The 23,319-nt window shown below is 40.4% G+C and overlaps 3 protein-coding genes across 8 annotated transcripts in view; all 3 read right to left on the reverse strand.

Annotated features, from left to right (window-relative positions):
- Positions 1-11,697, reverse strand: part of LOC120554373 (protein Shroom2-like) — a 24,976-nt gene extending 13,279 nt beyond the window's left edge. Inside the window, 3 exon segments of the mRNA XM_039793244.1 lie at positions 9,721-9,869; positions 10,490-10,740; positions 11,408-11,697. Coding sequence (XP_039649178.1) covers positions 9,721-9,869; positions 10,490-10,699 — 359 coding nt within the window. The 5' untranslated portion in view covers positions 10,700-10,740; positions 11,408-11,697.
- Positions 11,698-12,405: 708 nt separating this feature from the next.
- Positions 12,406-17,206, reverse strand: zgc:113142 (uncharacterized protein LOC503524 homolog). Its single transcript, XM_039793116.1, has 4 exons — positions 16,475-17,206; positions 14,820-14,972; positions 14,602-14,735; positions 12,406-13,438 (listed from the first exon to the last, which is right to left on the reverse strand). Exons 1-4 carry the CDS (start codon positions 16,827-16,829, stop codon positions 13,055-13,057), a joined length of 1,026 nt encoding a protein of 341 aa, XP_039649050.1. The 5' UTR covers positions 16,830-17,206; the 3' UTR covers positions 12,406-13,054.
- A 3,462-nt stretch (positions 17,207-20,668) lies between these two features.
- The window catches only part of LOC120554299 (inositol polyphosphate-4-phosphatase type I A-like), a 48,116-nt gene continuing 45,465 nt past the window's right edge, over positions 20,669-23,319 (reverse strand). For 5 of the 6 annotated variants that reach the window (XM_039793114.1, XM_039793115.1, XM_039793113.1 and 2 more), the window contains one exon: positions 20,669-23,222. In XM_039793114.1, the coding sequence (XP_039649048.1) occupies positions 23,090-23,222 (133 nt within the window). In that variant the 3' untranslated portion in view covers positions 20,669-23,089. The remainder of the gene's footprint in view (positions 23,223-23,319) is intronic. The other variant, XM_039793107.1, reaches the window with a different exon arrangement.

Below are 23,319 nucleotides of genomic sequence, written 5' to 3' on the forward strand. Positions count from 1 at the left end.
TTAAACACTCACTAATTGGAATTAATTGGAGGTGTACCAAATGAGCGCAGTCATCATTTCCCCTTTAATTAAGCCCAAATTACCAAAAACTGAGGAATTTTAACATTGACCCCTTTTATGAGAATGTTTTATTCCTGCTTTATTGAGTGCGTTTTAACCTTCCGTTTTATCTGCTGGTTTGGTTCTCGGTCTATAAAAAACGACTAGAGAGCATCGTTAGGACATGTAGCAAGATTGCAGACATCGACTTCCCCACTGTCTCCCACATCTACTCCAACAGAGCGGCAAAGAAGGCCCGATCCATTGCTGCTGACCCTAGCCACCCCCTGTCCTGCCAGTTTAAGCTACTGCCCTTAGGCCGTAGGTACTCCATGCCCAGATGCAGGTCCAATAGACTCAGAAACTCTTTTGTCCCGACTTCCATTTCCATTTTAAACAATTTGCCAGAACGGTTTTAAATGTATTTTATTTACAATGTTTTTTTTAGATACTGTGAGTATTTCATGTTTTGCTGTATTGTTGTGTGTCTTGTCTTTATATGTACAAACAATTGCCCCTCGGGGACAATAAAGTTACCTTGACTTGATTACATACCGCTTTCTTGGAACTACAAATTACAGTTCCAGATCACTTCCTGTCTGGGAAATGATCAGAGACGAAGAGACATGTAAAACAAGGAGTTTCTCTAATGCTTCATACAGTTTAAAGATGGAACTTTAAACTGTTTTCTAGTCATTTCAATAAAATAATACATATTTAATGAAAACCAAACCGCTTTTAAAGTCGGAGTTTCTATTCGGGAGGTCAGGTTTGTTTGATTTGATTTTTAAATTAGCATCAGCTTACCATTTCAGTAACTGAATAAAACTGTCCAAATTAACGTTTCTGGTACTCATGAGAACAGCCAAATAAGTGGTTTTCTGCAGGCAACGCTGATTTCTTTCACCTCTGAAGCTTGAATGCACCTTGCTGGGATCGAAGGCTCTCCCACTGCTATAAGCCAAAGCAGAGTATCTACACAGCTCTTATTCTCTTCTATATTCCAAACAAACCAAAACTGTAAAAAATTTTGTAAAAAAGGCAACAGCAGAAATGGAACAGCAAATGCACTTTAACTTAAAAACCTTCCCTCCCTCTGCTCATGTGAGACACAAAGTGAGAGTTGCGTTCTGCACAATTGAAATGCAAATGTCACTCTTTCTAAAGCGCTGAAGGTCTATTGTCAGGGGATACAGCTGCTCGGTCACAGATATTCCACAGGGGAGGAGACGCCAGCGTTCACCCAGGATATACGAGCCGAGGCCATTAGTGAAAAGAACCTGACACTGAAACACCGCTGACCCAGTTGGCTACTAGTAACTCATCAAGAGGATTTGATAAAGCTAAAGAAGGGCAGTAAACAAAAGGAAAAATATATCAGCAGTGAGCTGAAACAAACATGTTTTCATGTTCAGAAGAAATACAGAAGAAGACTCGCTTATCTCTTCCTACCAAAACATTCCCTTCCCACTGAGCATCATTCCCTCCACAAAAACCTCTAGAGATCTGTGTGGGGAAATCTAAACTTGTACAACATTGATTTGTGGCATGTTGGACTTCCAGTGGAGGAATGAGGAGAATAAATCCAAGTTGGCAGTTAAATTAGTCCAGCTGTGTCTCTAAACTGCACACAGGGACTGATACTTCTGAAGTAATATCTGTATAATCTGTATTTACAGTATCCCGGGTAGTACGGAAACAATTAGTTGATCGACAAAAAAATAAATCGGTCAAGTGAGTTATGAAGCAAAAATGCCACACTTTCTTTGATTCTGGCTTCTCAAATGTGAGAAATTCCTGCTCGTCACTGTTCTGATCATTATAAACTGATTATCTTTGGGTTTTAGACACAAAACCCTAAATAATTAAAATCGATAAATTAAAAAAAGTCTTGACAGATCCGGAGATCCTGGCATAGAAAGACATAACTAAAAAGTCACGTCACACGCAAATCGCTGCAAACAGTGCAGAAAATCTCTATCTCATTACGTCCTTTTGATCTCTGATCAAGTATTCAAACTTAGTTCATAACCCAGTTGAAATAATATTCCACTGCTGTAAGAATACTTCAGCCTGTAAGTATAAATACCTGAAACAAGCTGATTTGTATTATTGAAAGACTTAATAAGGAGACTTACAGTATGCAGTGTAAAGCGATTTGCTTGGGGGTCTCTAAATGTGAAAGTGAAATGGAGCGACAACATGATAAGAAAACATGGTAACTTACCAAGTGGCTCTAATAGTTTGGAGTTTTCTTTGTGTAAGTTGTCTTTGTGCTCTACACCAGTCCTGGTTCAAAAAGGACACTTCCACCTCACTTCTCCACAGCCGACTCCTTCAAAAACACCTCAGGATAGGAAAAAAGACGCACTTTGACACCACAACTCCCACAGGTCTGACAGAGAGAGAGGAGCGTTCTGAGGAATCTGGGAACTCCATGACTAAAGAGCTGCCCCCCCCCCCCCCCTTCCTCCCAGTATTAACACAAACACACTGCACCTTGTGCTGCGGAGGAGATTTCCTCGGGGATTATATAAAGGGGGATTTGAGGTGAAGGGGAGGAGTTATTGTCCTGCCCGGCGTTCCTGCTGTAATCTAGTTTTTGGGTTGCAAGTTTGCTGGGCCTGCAGAGCCGCTGAGGCTGCTGGGAAAGTTAAATCAGTGGGACGTGAACACCACAACAGCTAACAGTTTGTCACAAGGTAGAGAGATAATGGAGGGTTACATTTTTGCTGCCAAAAAACTATACTGGCTGTTCATGAGCCTTAAAACAAGACCATTACAAAAATCACAATCCCTTTGTGCACTAAACAAATGTCTTCATAATGTCTAGTCACTAAACAGTCACCAGTCTGGGCCAGTGCCCGGGTTAACTTGTATTTTGTCCTTTTGTCTTCTTACATTTTACTATGACTTATAATCATTTTATTTTGTACTGTAATTTATATGATGATGTTTATCGTTGTGAAATTGTCCAGAAAAAGGTTTGATTCTGTCTCAAGAGACTACAAAGATAAACAAAGAACCAGAGGATTGTAAAGGTTAAACTTCCCCAACCAAATGCAGCTCCAGTTCAAACTAGAGATCTAAAGAGCTCACTGGTAAATATGATCTTTTTTCCCCTTTTACAGAGATCTATTATTTAAAAAACAAATAGCTCTCATGTTAGATTTTTGACATTTTAAACTTGGCTCTGATAAACAGATTTTGAAACTTGGGAAATTCTCAGTTCACTCTCAGATTTGCCCAGTTATCGGCCTGGTATCTGATACTTCGGTGAGCCGTACATTCCAGCACGACTATATTTCATAACCCTGTTTGTCTGTTGAAGAACTACTTCAGTGTCCTTGTCAGGAAACCTAGCAGACAGGAATGTTTGGTCTGTTTTGAGAGATACCAGCCAATGTCAGGCTGAAGGGGGAGGAGGGAGGCAGACACTGAGAGACGACTCCACTGGGGAGGAGAGGCTGCAGACTTTGAAAAACAAATCATGGGTGTTTGAAGGGAAGTTACTGCTCATATTATCCTGCGAGTCAAGGTGTTATTTTACGTCTCATCAAATCCCTCTCAATTGACCGAAAATCAACCAAAATGTTAGTGAAACTTGGTTCAGCCATTAAGAAAATGAGGCAGCCAAGCTCCTTCACAACATTTGGGCTGTAAATAAATCCGAAAGGCTGAATTAGGGACCAATATGTGGCTGCTGAGAATGAGGAGAGCTGTAGTAATGGGAGGAAAATAAATATCTTGAAAAGGGACTGAGGGTGGAGGCCATCTATACAGCACACACCGTACCCTTTTATGAAATTATTAACATTTGGGACAACCAAAAATGCTATTTTTAGTTTTTTTTAGATTTGCGAAGAGACAAAACGGTTTTAGAACATCAGAGGGAAAAGTCGCAGCATTCTGAAGCAGTCTGGCTGTAGTGTAGTGTAGTGTTTCAACAGCCAGTACAGAGAAGACAAGTCAACTTGTAAAGTCAGCTACAAACTATAGAAATAAAAATGATCCTTAATCAATTTTATTTTTAGGTTACAACCGGTCAAAATGGCAGAGTTTTATGGGTTTAATCGAGTGGTTTGATGATACAGTATATACTGTGAGATTTATACCAATGCGTGCAATATCTTTGGTGGTTTTAGGACATTTTGGCAAATGTTAAAAACTAATGAGCAGGACTGATTTTGGATTTTTAAAATGTTTTTTTCGATCAGTGTAATAAAGGAAACCCTGGTTTCTTAGGTATTCAATTTGCTTGATTGGCCAAAAACAGACATTCTCGCCATTATTCTTAACAGTTTCCCACCTAGATTTTTATTTTTATTTATTTTACAAAATACGCAATATGATTTATTGCAACTTTAGTTTTTTCAAAATTTCATAAAAAAGCAGCAAAACAAAATCCCTTCCAACTCAACTGGATGTTAGAGTTTCTTTTTCAACTCATGGCTGACAACAACCAAACTCTGGTTTTAGCATCTTCTATTTGGATTGATCGCTGGCTAAAAGACCGGTGTGTGCTCCTGTGTCATATTAGCAGTTCAACTCAATCTTGTATCTGTCCCTCTATCATCTATCTGTTGGTGTCTTACAAAAGGACTAAGGAAGCCCCAACAATACCAACAAACCTGCATCCTCGTAGAGCAAACGTGATGCACACAGTAAGTAATGAACTGATGTGCAGTGAGATATTTAGAGCGAGCCCAAACAGCCAGCAGCAGCAGCAGCAGCAGCAGCAGCAGCAGCAGCAGCAGCAGCCGCCGCCTGTGGGGCGGATCTGGCCCCGCTGAGCTCTGAACACGACCACACAATAGAAAGTGCCAGCGTCATCACAGCTGGGCTTATCGGTGTGTGTCACTGCCTGCACTGGCAACAAAAAAAATAAAAAGAGGGGGAGAATAACATGTACTGGAGGGGAAAGTACAAACTTTGACACAATGCAAACCGGACGATAAAGCTACAGCTGGAACATGTGGCTCTGTTCTCACAAAATCTACACCGATATCAAACCAAAGAATTCATTTATATAACATTCTGCAAAAACTAGGGCTGCAACTAACAATTATTTCCGTAGTCGATTAAAGAATGACAGAAAACAGTAGAAATGATCGGCCCAGCTGTTAATAAGACGTACAGGCTTCGACCTGTATGAAAGGGATGACAGCACATCCTAAAATTATTCAAATACCCTGGTTGTTATGGTTTGGTTTTCCTGCCAAAATACTGGGCTTTTTCAACTCTGTCAAGAATACTATTACAATACAATTCCAGAGAAAACACAGACACTGATTTTCTTTTGCATTATGTAAGATTGAGGGGTAAGGCAGGACAAAAAGTGGGGAAATATGTGTATGTGTTATGTTGAATATTTATGCAAAATATTTATGCAAATTCTAGTCAAACATTGATGGTGACTTGCTAAATGTTTCAGATTTGTTCTGCATAAATGTCAGGTCCTGATGTGGTTTTGGGGTAATGATGAGATCTTAGTGCAGAGATCTAAGTCCAAAAATATTATGTTCATGAATTATGTATGGACGGAATGTTTTTTATTGCACATCAAAGTAAGACGAAAGGCTTATTCTTGTTTGCTGGAAGGGATTTTGACAATGGATTACTCAAAAACTACACAGTATGTTAATGAACTGAATGAATTTATGATAGAAATGCTTTTTATCAATATCAGACGAGCTACGGCAGGCTGCTCTCAATAACATCCACTCATCCTCTATCTGACTACGCCATACCATTATCCAGTTTAAAGTTTGCACCTGATATTGACCCAGAGTGGGATCGATAGAATACAGAGCCGGGCACTCGGTCACATTTGTTTTGGAGCTGCCCTAAATTGTCTGAGTTTTGGGAGCTGACTTTTGCTTTTTTTTTCTAGAGCATTGCATACTCATATTGACCCATCACCGATCATTGCCATTTTCGGAGTAGGACCACAAGAACTTGGCATAGACAAATGGGATAGAACTGTGATAGCATTATCAACTGTAAATAAAATCATTGTTTTATTAAAATGGAATGATAAGTCTCCACCTGTATTTAAACATTGGATCAACGATGTTATGCACTATTTCACTCTTGAACAAATTCCTTATTATTTACAAGGTAATAATATTAAATTCAGTAATATCTGGCAACCTGTTCTTACATTGGTTGAACAGATGGACTCTAATGACATTGTATGATGGGAATGTTGTTGTCCCCCATTCTTTTCATTTTATAGTCTGTTTTTCTTTGTAGCAGTGGTGCGATGTGGGTGGGTGGGATGTGGGTTGTTATGTATCTGTTTGTTGTATGTGAAAATGCAATAAAAAATTGAAATGCTTTTTATCGCACCCCAAAGTTGGACGAAAAGGTTTCTATTTTGTTTGCGGAAAGGGATTTTGACTAAAAAAGGGTTGTGAGCCTTGTGAGATAGTGATAATGTTTAAAATTGATTATTTTCGGATGCATTTACTTGAAGGGGAAGAAACTTTGGCGAATATATATTTTGATGCAGATCTGGATCCAGATGCACAATAAAAATGTCTTAAGATTCAGGACATATACATTTATTCTCCACATGCTTTCTAGTCAGTAAATAAAAGGATTCCTCTTTGTTATATTTCCTGTAAACTGCTGCTGATAAATACATATTTTGTTGAACACAGGGTGGTATAACATGTGGTGCTCATTGACACTTATGTGAATCAATGCAAGAACCTCTGCAAATGCTTGATATCGGTTGTGTGTATGAGAGGGACAACAGGTTAAGAGCTGTTCCGGGGATTTGACACATTTTCTGCTAAGCATCTCAGCTGAAGCTACAGAATCAGTTAGACATTTAAAAAGATTTGGTTTTACCTGCACTAGCGCGGTCATCCATCCATTTTTACAACCTTTAGATAAATCCTCAGGACTTTAAAAGCAGTTTGTCAGGTTTGCTTTCTAAATCTACAGCTGATCGTTTTGGGCTAGGCGGGTCGGTGCGTCTCGACGTTTCTGCATCATCCAGATGAAGAAAACCTGCCGCTGTCTCAAACTAAATCGCCCTCTCCTGATCTAATCCCAATTGTCAGGAAACCAAATGATTGAATCGGAGGAGATGAAATTAAAGTAATACAGAAAAAAAGAGAGACGGAGAGGAGGGAAAGAGGAAGCACCTGGGAGTGTAAATCTTCTCTGTTATCTTCTAAAAACCAAACGTGTCCAGAGAGAGGGAAGAAAAGCAGACGGGAGCGCCCACTCTGCGCTTGCTGGAGTGGCCAAAGCCCCTGAAAACAATGGGCTCTGCTGATATGGCCTATCCCATTAAGCAGTGTCGACTCACCTAGGCAACAAGGACCGTACCACTACCCCTGCCAACAGGGGAGGACGCCCGCTCTGAAGCAGCGGTGAGGGCGAGTCAAGGATCTCTTTTCAGAGCGAGTTCCTGAATGTCCCCTCTGAATACGAGCCTGCCGTTTGCTCTGTAAACAGATCCAGAGTTTCCTCAGCAGGAGCAGGTTGTTGAGACCCACCGACGGTCCACCTTTCCCCAATGTTGACTTAACCCACTCTGCAAAGCTCAGCCCACGCCTGTGGCTTTGCAACTAGTAATTGGATTCAGGCTTTAAGACTCTGTTGCCATTTGCAAGTGAGCATATAATTCTGACGGGACAGGACTTCAGGAACACGCGTAGTAAAAAGGGTTTAAAGAAGCACCTACAGGAGGTTATTCTTACAGAGGCCAGAAATAAATGAACTATCAACTTTCTGTTGTTCAGTGTTCACCTGGTCAATGTTCAAGTTAATGTGTTTCTATCATGTTGGATTTGAAGTGTTAACATTTGTTAATTATTCTGTAATCGTTTAACATTTATAATGTCACCGTTTCCCTGTTCTGGACCAGAATTAAAAATAAAGATCTGTGGGTTTGAACAACCTTAGTTTGCTAGAGAGTAGGGTCATTTTATTAAAACAGCAGACACTATTTCACATAACTGTAATCGGATTTGATCTATAGTGATATCTTTTCCCCTGATGCAATACATGTAGATAACACTTGCATATATCAAATGTAAAATGAACTTGCGGTGTACTTAAATTTTCTTTAAAAAAGTCAAATAGGTGAACAAAATATTTAAAAGGAGGGACATTGATATTTATATATTAATATATATATACGATATTTGAGGTGTCCCTGGAATATGAAATACTGAAATATGTTAGTTACAAAGGCAAATATGGACCCCAGTAGTCTGTATGTCACTCTTGATGTTAAAGCACAATACTTTATTATTTAACCTTAAAGCTGATCCTAATGCGAGTACTAACCCTCAAAACGTGTCCCAAATGTAGTGGTTTAAAAAGGAAGTAAGAACAAATATATCCTTAATTAGAAGGGGATCGCTTACATTTTAGTACCACCGTGAGAATATTTGGTCCTCAAAGGACACACAAACACGTACACAAAGGACCCAAGCCTCCACAAGGTGGAGCTCAATCCATCAGGGGACCAGTATTTAGACACTCAGAACTGCCAACAGGAGAGGTGGAACACTGACGTGCTGCTGCACATGTTGATAATGGAGTCTGGTGGGTTTGGTCATGGCGATGGCGATGGCGAATTCGGGGCTGTCTAATGTTTAACAAAAAGGTCCATCTCTGTGGGGATCCTTTCTATAATGTTGTCAGACACTTAGAATAATAATCTGAGCGTGTCAGCGGCAAACACAGAACTTTTAGTGGACGGAAATCAAAGGTGCCCAATTGCCTGCTGACTGATCGTTGTTCCCATCAGTCACTTAGAGACAGGAACGTGGGAAAATAGGGTCCTGGTAGAAAAATACCGAAGTGATCCTTTAAAACACATGTGTCAAACTCAAGGCCCGGGGGCCAAATCCGGGGGGGTTGGGGGTCAGTGTCATACCAGCTGACAGAGGGGACTCCTTTCTGCCTCATTTAGGAGTCATTATCTGCACTCTGAAATAACAGGGTTGGCTGCAGCTCTGCTGCCTCCACAATACCTGCTTTTGTTTCACCCTCAGGGGTAAACAAGCAGCGAGAGGCCCATGTGTAAGGCTGTCAGGCTGGGTCCCTGGGTCCCCCCCCCCACCTTAATAAGAGAAACTAATGGTTAGTGAAGAAACATTTTAGGAATTTTAGGACATAACGTGTTTCTGAGCAGAATGTTACCTATTTCTATATTTTATTTTCAGCTTCTGTGTCTGCGGTGTTCCTCTCGGTCATATGCTTATTGGATGCAGGGCACCAAAACTTGTTAAATTCATCTTTTGTCAGGGAACTGTGGCTTTGACCTCCGACCTCCTAATGGCTGGGTTCTTGTTAATCTAAAACACTTTTACTGACACAAAACCAACCATGGATAGGACCGGGTATCAAACCTCAAGACAGAGATGTGTCAGTAGTAGACTGTTTGAATTTGTGAAAACTGTCACTAAAGTAGAGAAAGGAAGCATGAAAATCCTATGGTGAGATTTCTAATCTTGTTTACTTGTTCTTTGATCAGACAGTTCCTGATTTAAGTTATAATTTTAGACGCTGCTAGTATTTAGACATTTTAGAACTTTGACCTCTGCTATATGACAAAAAGAAAAGTGTTGACTTTTCTCAAACTAAGGGATTAAAAAAAAGAGTTTTTGTAGCAGTACCCAAGTTCAGATATGTGCTGTAGTGTAGTGGTACCTTCGGACCACCAGGCTCAGGGTCTTATGAGAGCTCTTCACCAGACAGATGGCCTCCTGACGGGAGCCGCTGAGGGGAACGGCGTTCACGCTCATCATTTCATCACCGGCCTGGAGACTGACTGCCGCCGCCACACTGCCCTCCTCCACCTAAACACACACACACACACACACACACACACACACACACACACACACACACACACACACACACACACACACACACACACACACACACACACACACACACACACACACACACACACACACACACACACACACACACACACACACACACACACACACACACCACACACAACACACACACACACACACACACACACACACACACACACACACACACACACAATCATTTTCTGAGCCATCTTTTAAGGTGGATGTCTAACTTAGGATACTATTTCCTCCTCACGTGGTGGCCGGCAACCTGAGCGCTCCGATTAAAAATGTAATCGTGCAGCGGCTGTAACCCGAGGTACAGTAGTCGGCCGTGCACTGCTCCATGGAAGCTGCAGTTCCCAGCAGCGCTAACAGAAGAGGAAATGTTCCTTTTCATTGTTTAAATGTAAAACTGTGTCTTTGGCCATTTCTAGAGCTGAAACCATCAATTCATTGAGAAATGTCCTCGCTGACGCTAAAAGCTCTAATCTTCCTCAGCGTGTGCAGGCCCTGCTGGGCTTTCCCATGCTTGTGCAATAGCAGCAGCAGCAGCAGCAGCTGAGTTTTGGTGCTAATATGAAATCATTTGCTACCTTAGTGATGAGCAGAGGCTCCCTGTGCTCTGTGCCTCCCCTCAAGGTGAAGCCCCAGGGTGCTTTGCCTCGGAGCAGCAGCTCCACCAGCTCGTGATCCTCCGCCTCCTCCCTGTGCCGCTGCGCGCCTCTCCACATGTCTTCCTCCCTCCACCACTTCATCCTTCCTGCTGAGAGTCTCAGGTCGTCCCTGTAGTCCACGGCCTCCATGATGCCTTCGCTTTAGTCGGCTCCATCAACATCAGTCCGCTCTGAAAGAATCGGCATTTATGTAGCCAAAACACACATAGTTGTACAACACTTTATTGTGAGTCATGGAAATGACAAATTGTTCCTTAAAGAAGTGTAATGATTAGTTGATTGTCAGAAAATTCATCAGCAACTATTTTGCTCAGCGATGGATGCCAAACAATTCTTTTGATTCAGCTTCTCAAAAATGTATATTAGGGCTGTTGCTTGGACAAAACAAGTGATTTGAATATGTCAACTATGACTGTTTCCAGACAATTTTTAGACCCAACGATTATTAATCAAGAAAATAAGAGATACATCTATAATGAAAACAAGTTGCAGCCCTGAACTCAATGCTGTATGAAGACTTTAAGTTCTTATTAAAGTACATAGTGACTATTTAAGATTATTGATTTTGATAAGAACGGTTTGCGATTAGTTTTTCATGATTCGAATTTTATAGCTTTATATGTATTTATGTAAAAAAAAAAAAAACGTTTTAGACGAACGAGATATAACCTTAACTCAATTAACCTGTAATATATATTTTTTTATAAAGTTATACAAATGCCAGGACAAAACGGCATGTCGCTATTTCAAATCAAGCAATATGTTTACAGCAGATAAATCTAATTAAACTCCCAAAATAAACTGATAGATTTTTATTGAACAAGGCCTTTAACTTACTTGAAAAAGCAGTTGTCAGAAGAAAAAACCTCCCCGACCACAGAAGCACACGGTGACGTTTCTCGGTGTCTAACTCCAACAGGTGATGGCCGATAGCCTGACTGACTTTCTGCTTTTCAACCGTTTCTCTTCTTCTCAGACTAACAGCGACGTCTGAGCCGTCTCAGCTTCTACCGTCCCTACACAACCGCTCGCTGACACCACCGTCTCTTCTCCACCTTCCCATGACCGTACCTGGACTCTAACGTTCTCTTAATACATCCATGACTCTACTGGAACACCGGCAGCTTCCCTTATCGATGATGTCACCGCGCCCTCCAGCGGCGACGTGCAGCGTCATCGGGCAGCATGTGTTACCTTCAGGTGCGCCGCGTAAACCTCTGTCCTTCTTTCACTCTGTGCTTACATTCTGGCAAGTAGATGTAACCTTACTGTTCTTTCTTCAACAAGAAAGGTAGGACTGGGGGAGGGTGGGGGTTAGTGACAGTTAGTCAGTTAGTCATGACCGTTACGGAAACATGTGTGGGGGGTGAGGGGCGAGCTTGCTCTGTTTTGTTTGGAATTTACTTGGAACATCAACAGAAGTGACGATGCAGGAACTCATAGTGCACCTTTAAGTCATTATTTCTTTTGTTGATGTTTTTCTTGATTTTCTTTGTGCGTTTTTTTTTTTTATTTCCCTTAGCCAACATTACAAAAGGGATCGAGACCTGATCGAGACAGAGAAGATTCAAGAACTAAAGTGATAACAAGCTTTATCGTTTACACAGGTGTAATCAGCTGTTATTGGCTGCTTGAAATGACATTGATGGTGATATTGGACAATATAATGAGAAGATCAGTTGCTTTTGGGGGGACGTGGGTCACCTGTTTTTAAGTACACTTTGTATATTGTAGCTTGAAGATTTGATGTCCGAGCTCCTTCATCATCTGAAGATCAACATCACATCACACACACTGAGAAAAAAAGATGAATGGATAAATGACTGAAACTCATGTTTGTATTCCCATTTCCTTTATTTCTTTTTTGGGGGGTTATTAATAACACCACAATGGTACAACAGCATATCTTAAGGTCATTTCAGCCATAGTTTTAACTGACAACCTTCATTTGTAGTAACTTCAGTTTACTAATAATCATCACTTAATGTTCACATTCACATCAGTATTGTTCTCACAATGGATCTCCAAACTTTACTGCAAGGCTTCTGTCAGCTGAGCCTGACAAACTTCTTCTGACTTCATGTCATTAAAACAGAAATTCAGTTTCTGCATTCAGGTAGCAGGCTGTGTACATTTAAAGGAGGCAGTTAACATTACATTCAAGAAGAAATTATAATCGTATATTATAATTAAAACTCTCTAAACCCTTCTGTGATTATTTTTCTCTTCATTGCACACATTACATCTACTATTTCAAAGATTGTGTTTCATTTTAAAATCTCGTAATAATTTGCATGAATCGATGGGACTGAATCAGCAGCCCACAGATTGTGCAGAAATAATATCTGAGAAGGATCAAATGAGGATGAGGTTGTTTCACAGCAAGGATGCAGATCATGCAAAAAGATGCTGGAATGAATAGCTGTAGATGCGGGGAGGTGCTCATAGAGAAGGACTTTCTACAGGGCCACTGCTTCCACAGCCTCACTCCTTTAGTCTCTCTTGTTTAGCGTAAAGCATTTCTTTTCTTTTAGCGTACATGGGGCTGAGAGAAAACACAGCGTCGGTGAGGGCGGTGGGGAGGAAAGGGAAGAGCTGGAAGAAGAACCTATCCGTGGCTGACACCAGCAGGTATCTGCGCTTGGGCCGAGCCGACGTGACGGCGTGCAGCATGGCGTCGATGACCATGTCGGCGTTCTTGAACCCCGAACTGCATGTCGACATGAAGTACTCGTTGGCCAGCTCGATGTACTGCTGGTTGAAGATTAGTTTACGTTCATCGTCTAATTTCTCCCAAATATCCAAACCTGTTTTCATCTTCAGGATGTTGGTGGCTTGGCCGAAGTTACCCGGCTGGATGATGCTGACCTAGAAGTGGAAAAGAGTTAGTCTGTAGATTCTCAAACCTTTATGTGCTTTAAATGCTACAACACAAACTCATAGGTTTGGCCATTTGCTTTTAATCTCATGTCTGTATGCTAAAGAAATAAGCTAACACTAGCAGCCAGTTAGCCAACTATCTAGAAATTATGAGAATGTTTACTGTTTAAGTCAAAATTAGGAGATTGCCATTCATAATTTAAGAAATGTTAAAATTAGTACTTACTAGCTCTTAATTTTGAGTTATAAACACAAAAATATGTAAAAATTATGAAATTGTATATTAAAATTAAATATTTTTACATACTATATCAAAATTATGAAATACAATTTGTGATTTACATTATATTAAAAACTTACGAGTAGCTTTATTTTTTATGATTCCTGATATTTCCTTCATTTTTCAGTTTTTGGCAGAAATGAGCTTCTATACATGTTACATTAAAAAGTGCTCTCCTTTCTAGCCAAGGGAAACAAGTTTGTAACCTTTGGATAGAGCAGTTTCCAGTCTTTATGCTAAGCTAACTGGCTGCAGCTTCATAGTTACTTTAATTTTAGGCTAAAAACCAAACAGACACTCACTGTTGGTGAAATCTGCACAGTGTAGGAAGCTCTTTTTCTGCATTAATGTTGGTTTTACACTTAAATAAGCCAGCAACTACCCACAGGCATCTTATTTTATCTACCGCAGACTTCCCACAATGTTTTCTTTATGATTAATATTTTATAGTGTTCACATTTATTAGCACAAAACATGACTAACAATCCATAAGTCTTCACAAAAAACAATACAATGAAAAAATAAAATGAAAATATTTAAAGAACTGAAACAAATTAAATAAAAAATAAAATAGGTTAAAAATAAATAAATAAATAATAATAATAAAAAAAAAACACAAACAACCCCCCCCCCAGGTTTTTAGAAGAAAGCCAGATTATCCAAATAATACATTCCAAGTAACAGGCCTACTGTGCTACCAACACAAGCAGGGGTCAACCCCTGTTATCTAAACTTAGATATACACAATATATCTTCCCCATGTCTTGATATATTTGTCCCACCCATCAGCATTTGCATAAGACATCTGCTTCTTCCCACAATATTACGCCTCATGTTTCAGAGGGACACCGCCTTTGCATCATTACCATACCTTCACACCAAAACTGGCCATTTCAACCCGTAGGCAATCTGCAAACGCCTCCAGTCCTCTCTTTGACACACTGTAAGCTGCCATGTTAAGGCAGTTGAAGAAGGCAAAGATGCTCGACATGTAAACCATCCGACCTGTAACATAAAACATACATTTTTCACATCACTACAATAAGAACGAGAGGTTACAGGGAAACATAGACGCAGACTTTAGCTAACCTTTGGCTTCACGAATCAACGGTAGAAATGCAGAAGTGGTCCTGATGGAGCCAAACAGGTTGATGTCGACCATGCTGCGGAAATCTTCAATAGTGCTCCATTCGATCTCGGCCCAGTCGGAGATGCCAGCGTTGTTCACAACTGCCCACAGGCCTGACACACACACACACACACACACACACACACACACACACACACACACACACACACACACACACACACACACACACACACACACACACACACAACTATTGAAATTAATTCTAAAACAAACTACATTTAAAATAGACCACAAGTCAATATAACTTGTTTAATAAAAAGGCATGGCTAAAAAGGTAGGTTTTAAATTTGTGTCAGAAAAATTATGATACATACTTTTTCTCCGATTAGTATTAAAACTGTTTGCATTATAACAAGACAAAATACTGTTGCTGCTGTCGCCATGTGGTATCTGGGAGCCACTGTCTGTTCTTATCTGGAGCACGGTGTGATGCTGAGGAAAGAACAGGCGCTCCTTGACTCAAATAACTGACCACATAGATTTATTATGACTATAGAGTTATTTCGTTCGGTACTTATCACATTGTATGTTGGATTACAAAAGCTGTTGTAGAAAGCTTATTCGAGAGTCCCTTTCTGTACTTATGCTGCGAGTGCTGGAAACTGACCCTACTTGCAAGTAAACATTATTTGATATAACTTCAGTGGTTCCTGTCTATTATTTGATAATAATTATTCTAACAACTTGCCTTTAAAAATATCAACCCTCTCTGTAACCCTCAGTTCCTCTGGCAGGCTGTTCCATCGACGTGGAGCACAGTAATAAAAGGATGCCTCACTATGAGTGGTCGTACAGACTTTTGGGACAATTAAAAATACCACTGCCAGAGTTCATAAGGTAATAACAAATCTGATATAGAACTAGGGCCAAGACCGTTAAGAGCTTTATAAACCAATGTCCTGGTTGAGCTGGAGAAAGTTCTCTGCCATCCATGACTTAATAAAAAAAAAAAAAAAAAAAAGGAATCAGTTGGCTCCAAGTCCTCAAATGTAGGCGTTGTGTATTGTGCAGATGTTTTAATACAACATTGAGCACTTGTTTAAAAGAAGTAGACATGATGATGATGATCTTGTTTCAAGATGCTTCAGAACCCGTTCAGAACCAAGATTTTGAATTACTTATTGTCTTAGTATCTCAAAATTGGGACTTAGCATCATATAATTAATACTTACATATACTCACTGTATGGAAGCCCAAGAAGGAAAAAAGTTTATAAATATTAAAAACATACCTATTGTATATCAAAATGATGATAGTAAGTCATGTAAGTAATTCATGATTCAAGTCTAAATTTTGACATTCATACATTTTAGGAATAATACAAAATGAAGCATGGTAAATCAAATTACTCAGTTTTACAAATAACTGACATTTCTAAACCCTAATAACCCATTTTAATGTCTTGATTATGATTAAAGGAAATTAAGGTCTTTTAAAGTCCAAATGACAAGATATTAAGTTATCATTTTTAAATTGTAAAGTCAAAAATGATCAAATGATGAGATTCAGAAACACTTCTCAGACTTCACCTACACAAAAGGAAATGATTCCCATTAAAGCTGGAGAGTAGAGAAACTGTGTGCTAATCTCTCACCTTTGTCTGGCAGGTTCTCCTGGACCATCTTTTTGGCCTGCTGCATGTCTTGGTCCCTGGTGATGTCCAGCTGGACGATTCTCAGATTACTGGAGCTCTGTCTGGCCAGACTCTGGGCCCCGGCTCCCTCTGCAGACAAACACCCAGCGAACACCACAAAGCCTTTCTGGTCCAGAGACCGAGCCAGATGGTGTCCGAAGCCACTGTCGCAGCCCGTTATCAGCACAGCGCGGCCGTGGCCGTCCTGCACAGGGCTGCGGCGGAAGCAGGAAACCAGCTGGGCGAGGAAGAAGAGGAGGACGGCGAAGATAGAGACTACGCCAATGATTTGGCCGATGAAGAAAATGGCATTCATGCTGGTGAAGAGTCTGAACCACAGTCGCTGAAGAGTGTCTGATAGTGGTGCTGGCTGGACAATATATCCCCATTCACAGCAACAGCTCAATAAGTAAATTTGTTCAGGTTTTCATGTGACCTAAAAGAACAACTCTGTTGTCCAAGATGCTGCGGTGTTTCTTCCTGGAAGTGTTCTGCCAAAATATTCAATGGAAATACTCAAATGGTTTTGCTGGGAAAAAATAAATCTACGTAAGCATGCATTAATCAATTTTCCTTCTAGTAAAAACTGAGACAATGCCAAAGAACATGACTTTTATCTTACTAATCAATTATAAAAGGCTATGACCTAATATCTACTGGAGAGCACACAGTCATGGAACAGAGGAACTTTGCCTTATAAGACTTATTTGATTAGGACAATGCACATTAATCATCATTTCTGTAAATACCCAGTGTTAGCCAGACGGCTAATTTTCAACAGTTTTTTTCAAACCGGAGCACCCGGAGGAAATCCACGCAAACACAGGGAGAACATGCCAACTCCACACAGAAAGGCCCTGCCGGACCGGGGATCAAACTCTGCAGTGCCAACTTGCTTTGAGGTAGACGTGAGCCACCGTGCTGCCCAAAAATGATAAAGTACTCATTCAGGGGAAATGTATTCCCATGATGCCCAACAGAAGGTAAAGGTACTTTATTGTCACATAGTAGTGAAATTCAGTCTCTGCATTTAACCCATCCCTCAAGGGAGCAGTGGGCAGCCAATCACAGCCCCCAGGGACCAACAGTGCTTTGATCAAGGGCACTGACTGGAGAACCAAGTACATGTTTTTGATGGTGGGGGAAACCGGAGAACCCAGGGGAAACCCACGCAAACATGGGGAGAACATGCAAACTCCACACACAAAGGACTGGAACATTTCTGAATGTATCGGAAGTGATAAACATGAAACACAAGCAACAAATATTCACAGTCCATGCAGTATGGATTGTTTTATAAGTTATATTGTGTTGAAATATATTATATGTCCTTTATGCCCTTCCAAATGTACATCAGATGTACATACATACATTGAAAATAAGATTTTAAGACAACTTACCCTTACACTGCCCTCTAATAGACCTTTTTCACAGCAGACATGTTGACATGTCATAGTAGGAAAAGCACAGGTATATTCAAAACCATTACTGATGGCTGCATTCCACTTAGGAGAGGTCCTGGTATTAAACCATTACTGATGGCTGCATTCCACTTAGGAGAGGTCCTGGTATTAAACCATTAATGATGGCTGCATTCCACTTAGGAGAGGTCCTGGTATTAAACCATTACTGATGGCTGCATTCCACTTAGGAGAGGTCCTGGTATTAAACCATTAATGATGGCTGCATTCCACTTAGGAGAGGTCCTGGTATTAAACCATTAATGATGGCTGCATTCCACTTAGGAGAGACCCTGGTATTAAACCATTAATGATGGCTGCATTCCGCTCGGAGAGGTCCTGGTATTAAACCATTACTGATGGCTGCATTCCACTTAGGAGAGGTCCTGGTATTAAACCATTACTGACGGCTGCATTCCACTTAGGAGAGGTCCTGGTATTAAACCATTAATGATGGCTGCATTCCACTTAGGAGAGGTCCTGGTATTAAACCATTAATGATGGCTGCATTCCACTTAGGAGAGACCCTGGTATTAAACCATTACTGATGGCTGCATTCCACTTAGGAGAGACCCTGGTATTAAACCATTACTGACGGCTGCATTCCACTTAGGAGAGGTCCTGGTATTAAACCATTACTGATGGCTGCATTCCACTTAGGAGAGACCCTGGTATTAAACCATTACTGACGGCTGCATTCCTCTTAGGAGAGACCCTGGTATTAAACCATTACTGACGGCTGCATTCCACTTAGGAGAGGTCCTGGTATTAAACCATTAATGATGGCTGCATTCCACTTAGGAGAGACCCTGGTATTAAACCATTACTGATGGCTGCATTCCACTTAGGAGAGGCCCTGGTATTAAACCATTACTGATGGCTGCATTCCACTTAGGAGAGGCCCTGGTATTAAACCATTACTGATGGCTGCATTCCACTTAGGAGAGGCCCTGGTATTAAACCATTACTGATGGCTGCATTCCACTTAGGAGAGGCCCTGGTATTAAACCATTACTGATGGCTGCATTCCACTTAGGAGAGGCCCTGGTATTAAACCATTACTGATGGCTGCATTCCACTTAGGAGAGGCCCTGGTATTGTGTATGCTGACTCACTGAAATATTTTACTGGGACACTTGATGGAACTGAGCCATCGTTAAGGTTATACATTTCAGCTGTGCTTTTCCTACTATGACAAGTCAACATGTCTGCTGTGAAAAAGGTCCATACGACCCACAGGTGTCACTAATCAGCGCCCCCCAGCAGTGGCGGGGAAATACGACCCACAGGAGCGTCTTCCGTCCTACTACAGTATCGAAAGCAGAGAACCTAACGGTCACATTTAAAGACTTCGGTAATGTTGTGAAACTGTTGCGGTTCGGTTACGTTCAGGCACAAAAATGACTTAGGTAAACTCAGAAAAAGATGTGGTTCAGGTTTAAATAATCCGTTACATTACTTAACTTCCGGTTATGCACGTAATGCAACTCCTTTTCTGTTTATTTTTTATTTTCAAATGGGACACGAAAGTCCTGTGTGTGTTTGAGACATCCATCCCCCACCCCAACCTGCCTCCTCCTTACACGGAATGTGGCTCTTTCATACAGCTATCTTTTCTTCCTGCTTTGCTCCCATAATAGTTGCTGGAGGCCTCAGGTCCTGGTGATTCGGAGTAAAACTAGACATGGTTGGAAGATGGATGACGTGCACTGGAAAATTTAGAGAGACACTTTGATTAGTTCTCTACACTCATTAATTTGATAACATTAAAAGGAAGTGATTCACAGAAACTGTAATTGCGTGCAAGCATAAAGAGATCCTCAAGTTTATATAAACAATGAATGGTTATTATTAAAGATGTCTCTGAATTAGTCTGCAAATCAATTTCTGTACTCTTTTTATTAGTACACATGTGATTCCTCTGGGTGAAATTACAAAATATACCCATTATTTTTTCTCATGCTAGTATAGCTAGATCAAAATATCAAACCAACTGTTAAAAGGCACCAGCTGACAGGGAATGACATCCGTTCTGTTAGAAACTTTCTGTGAAATTCCAATTGCCATCTATGCCAATAACCCAGGTCATCAAGCAACGCCTGAAGCAGACCTTTAACCAACCATACAAACAGAAGTAGAAGTCATGCTTAGCTTTTTTTTTTGGGGGGCTTTTCCGCCTTTACTGGATAGGACAGCTAGGTGAGAAAAGGGAGGGGGATACACGGGGAAATCGTCACAGGTCAGATTTAAGCCAAGGACCTCTGCGTCGAGGCATAATCCTCTATGTATATGTGCGCCTGCTCTACCCACTGAGCCAACCCGGCCACAAGTCAGGCTTAGCTTAAGTTAAAGTGACAAAACTGCTGCTGTTATGGAGAGTTTATGTCCCATTGACTAACACCATATGCTGTTGGTCATCCTGTAGGAAATATCGGCGTGGTTCGCTTCACTTTTGGGCCGCTGTCACGATGCCAAGCACAGCTAAAGTTAGCTTACTTTGGACAAGCTAAGGTTACTTAAGCTCATTGTCATTTCAAGTAACAGTAACCAAAAGTCAAGACCCAATAGACACTTTCCAACAGAAGACATTTTGACATGTTGCAGTAGGAAAAAGGACTATGAAAGCCCTTTGTTACAGCACGAATCAGGTAGATATTTTTCAGTCAAAAGTGCAAACTAAAAAAGCAAAAAACAAATCACTTTTATATTTATTTCAGCATCAGATAGTGACAAGTTACAACATACATACAGCAACATTCAAACCTTCACAGATGTTCTCAGATTGATAGAATCTGTAATCTCAATAAAATGCCAAATATACTACACAGTATGTTGACAGAACAAAAAGTACTTGTTTGATTGAAGAATACAAGTGGTCTGATTGTCTTCAGCAGTGAATGGGACAGTGTGGCTAATCAGGGATGATGGAGCTGGGGTGTGGGGACTCCCCCATGCGTTACTGATCACTGCAAATACACGTGGCAGTTTCAGGGAGTGTGAGGAAAAGAAGTGATACAATACAAACAAACATTTCCCTTTGTCCTCAATGAAGGAAATGTCCACAACACGTGTCCCAGCCTCAAGTAGAAATGCTGTTTTTTTAACTTATTTTTGTCGATATGTGTTTATTAAAATTGTAAATAACATAAAAATGCCAAGTGTTCTTTATCATAAGCAGTAAACACAAATTGTATAGAAACTAAAAGTGGGTTGAAGAGGTGCAGCCTGCGGACTCTCCTACATCACATACTGAAGATACTCGGTTTATGTCTCACTCTGTGCTGCTGTAGATAGCATTTCTACAATTGAGATCAATTAAGTTTATTTCATCCAATTTTCACCTTCACCTTATATGGAGTTACAGTTCCTACAGCTATCCTCACTGTTCCTAACAAGCTGTCATGTTTCATTGATCACCATCAACACAGTGACTTCTCCTTTCAGATGTTTTTCTAATGGAAACGTCAGAGTTGGTAGCGTTCCTGTGGCTTTTTTGCTTGATGCTAACGGTGCTCCACGTTTCCGATCACTCAGTGCGTTTTCGAACTATGCAAAGGGAAATGGGAGGATAACAAAGAGCAGGAAACTTAACATTTCAGTCTGTGAAGTGACAACTCCTACTGTACAAGGATAAGGCCACCTTTACTTTATATTTTTGTTATTTTCAGCAAATATACAAAACCAATAATGAAATGATGTAACTAAAACCTGATATATCGTCTTCCTCCTTCGATTTGGATTCACAAGGTCCTGATTTGATTCAATATCGATTTAATTAGGGATATTTCATTTACAATACCAATTCTGCTTGGATATGAACAAGGTTCTCAGCCTCACCCTAACATGGTGCAATAATAAAATATTGTTTACATTAAGAATTGTTACATTAATGTACTTTTATTTACAATGAACACACTACAGCAGTCAACACAACAAAGTGCAACCATACAGACTCTATAGTCCGTGAGTAGTGACCAGAAACAAATGGCCTTCTTAGGGCCGAGGGTTGGCTGCAGAGACTGTAAATACCTAAAGCCAATCATCCTAGCTTTACCTTAACCAAAATGTTGACTTGCTTTGGAGCGTTAGTTAGCCCCATTCCCATCTAGTTTCATATGATACAAATATTATATTAAAACAGAGCGTCTTAAAGACGGTAATGTCGGCTGAGATCGCGGTCACCCAAGTCTATTAGGGTTAAAAGATCCATTTTGAGATATTTACGAATCAATATCAGATCGTTCAGGAAGATCAGTTTGAATCGAACATTTTTTAAACCCAGTCCTACTCTATTGCTGTCCAAACTCCAGTAATTAATTGCATTTCTTTTTTGAAAACAAAAATATATTTGTGATACATTTTTGAAGATTAACATCTTGGGCTTGGGCCTGAGAGCCACTGTCTTTGGTGTGTTTATGAGATTTGTTGACAACAATTAAAAATATAAATTGACACAAACGATATCCTCTGAATGACGAGAGTCGTTCCCCCCCACAATTATAAATATCAAAGCCTAAATATTTTATGCAAGGCTTTAGAAAACATCCTAACTGCATAGACAGACACTTGCTGACGTAATGAATGGAGTAAAAAACAACAAATGTGTCCAAAAACTGTGGACTGACAATGCATAATTGTTTTATTTATATATATAATTGAATTTAAACGTGGTTTTAATGATTCACATTGTGGAGCATAACTAGACAGGTTTGTGTGGTTGATACTGATTACAGTCGAGCGGTCCTTGATCAGGGGTGAGGCAGTGCTGGTTATATACATTTTTATAGTAAGAAATAAAAACCCTAGAGCTCGACGCTACCGAGGGAAAGATTCTTGTAGTCAGCGTGTTATGCAGGATATGGCATAAGCAACTACTGTTATACAAAAAAACAGTTATCATACCGAGGTGGTAGAAATCTGCGAGGTTTTTTTTTAAAGGAAGGTGCAACTGTTTATTAGTGTGACGCTGAATCACTGAGTTTACCTTCAAATACATCTAATCCAAAACCTCTGGTACAGTAACCAGCTCACATTTCTAAACACAGTAGCTTTAATGTAGCCAGTCTGATCACAGTAGCTATACCGTCCAGTCACATTCCTTACACAGGAGGTCCAATCAGGTTTCGACTTTCCCGTAGGTGCCGTCAGGGGGTCGGTAATGTTTGGGGAAGGCCTTGAGCTGCAGCGAGTTAAACGCGTACTTTCGGCATCCGACGTTCTTCAAGGTGTTTTCTCGTCTGCAGCCCTCGCTGAGGAGACACAACGGATGAATGGATGAGGGCAAAATAATAGAAATGATGGTTGGTGTGAATGATGCTGAAAATAGAAAATGATACTCACTCTGCT

Source organism: Perca fluviatilis, chromosome 24 (assembly GCF_010015445.1).
Source record: "Perca fluviatilis chromosome 24, GENO_Pfluv_1.0, whole genome shotgun sequence".
In the NCBI taxonomy this organism is placed as follows: domain Eukaryota; kingdom Metazoa; phylum Chordata; class Actinopteri; order Perciformes; family Percidae; genus Perca; species Perca fluviatilis.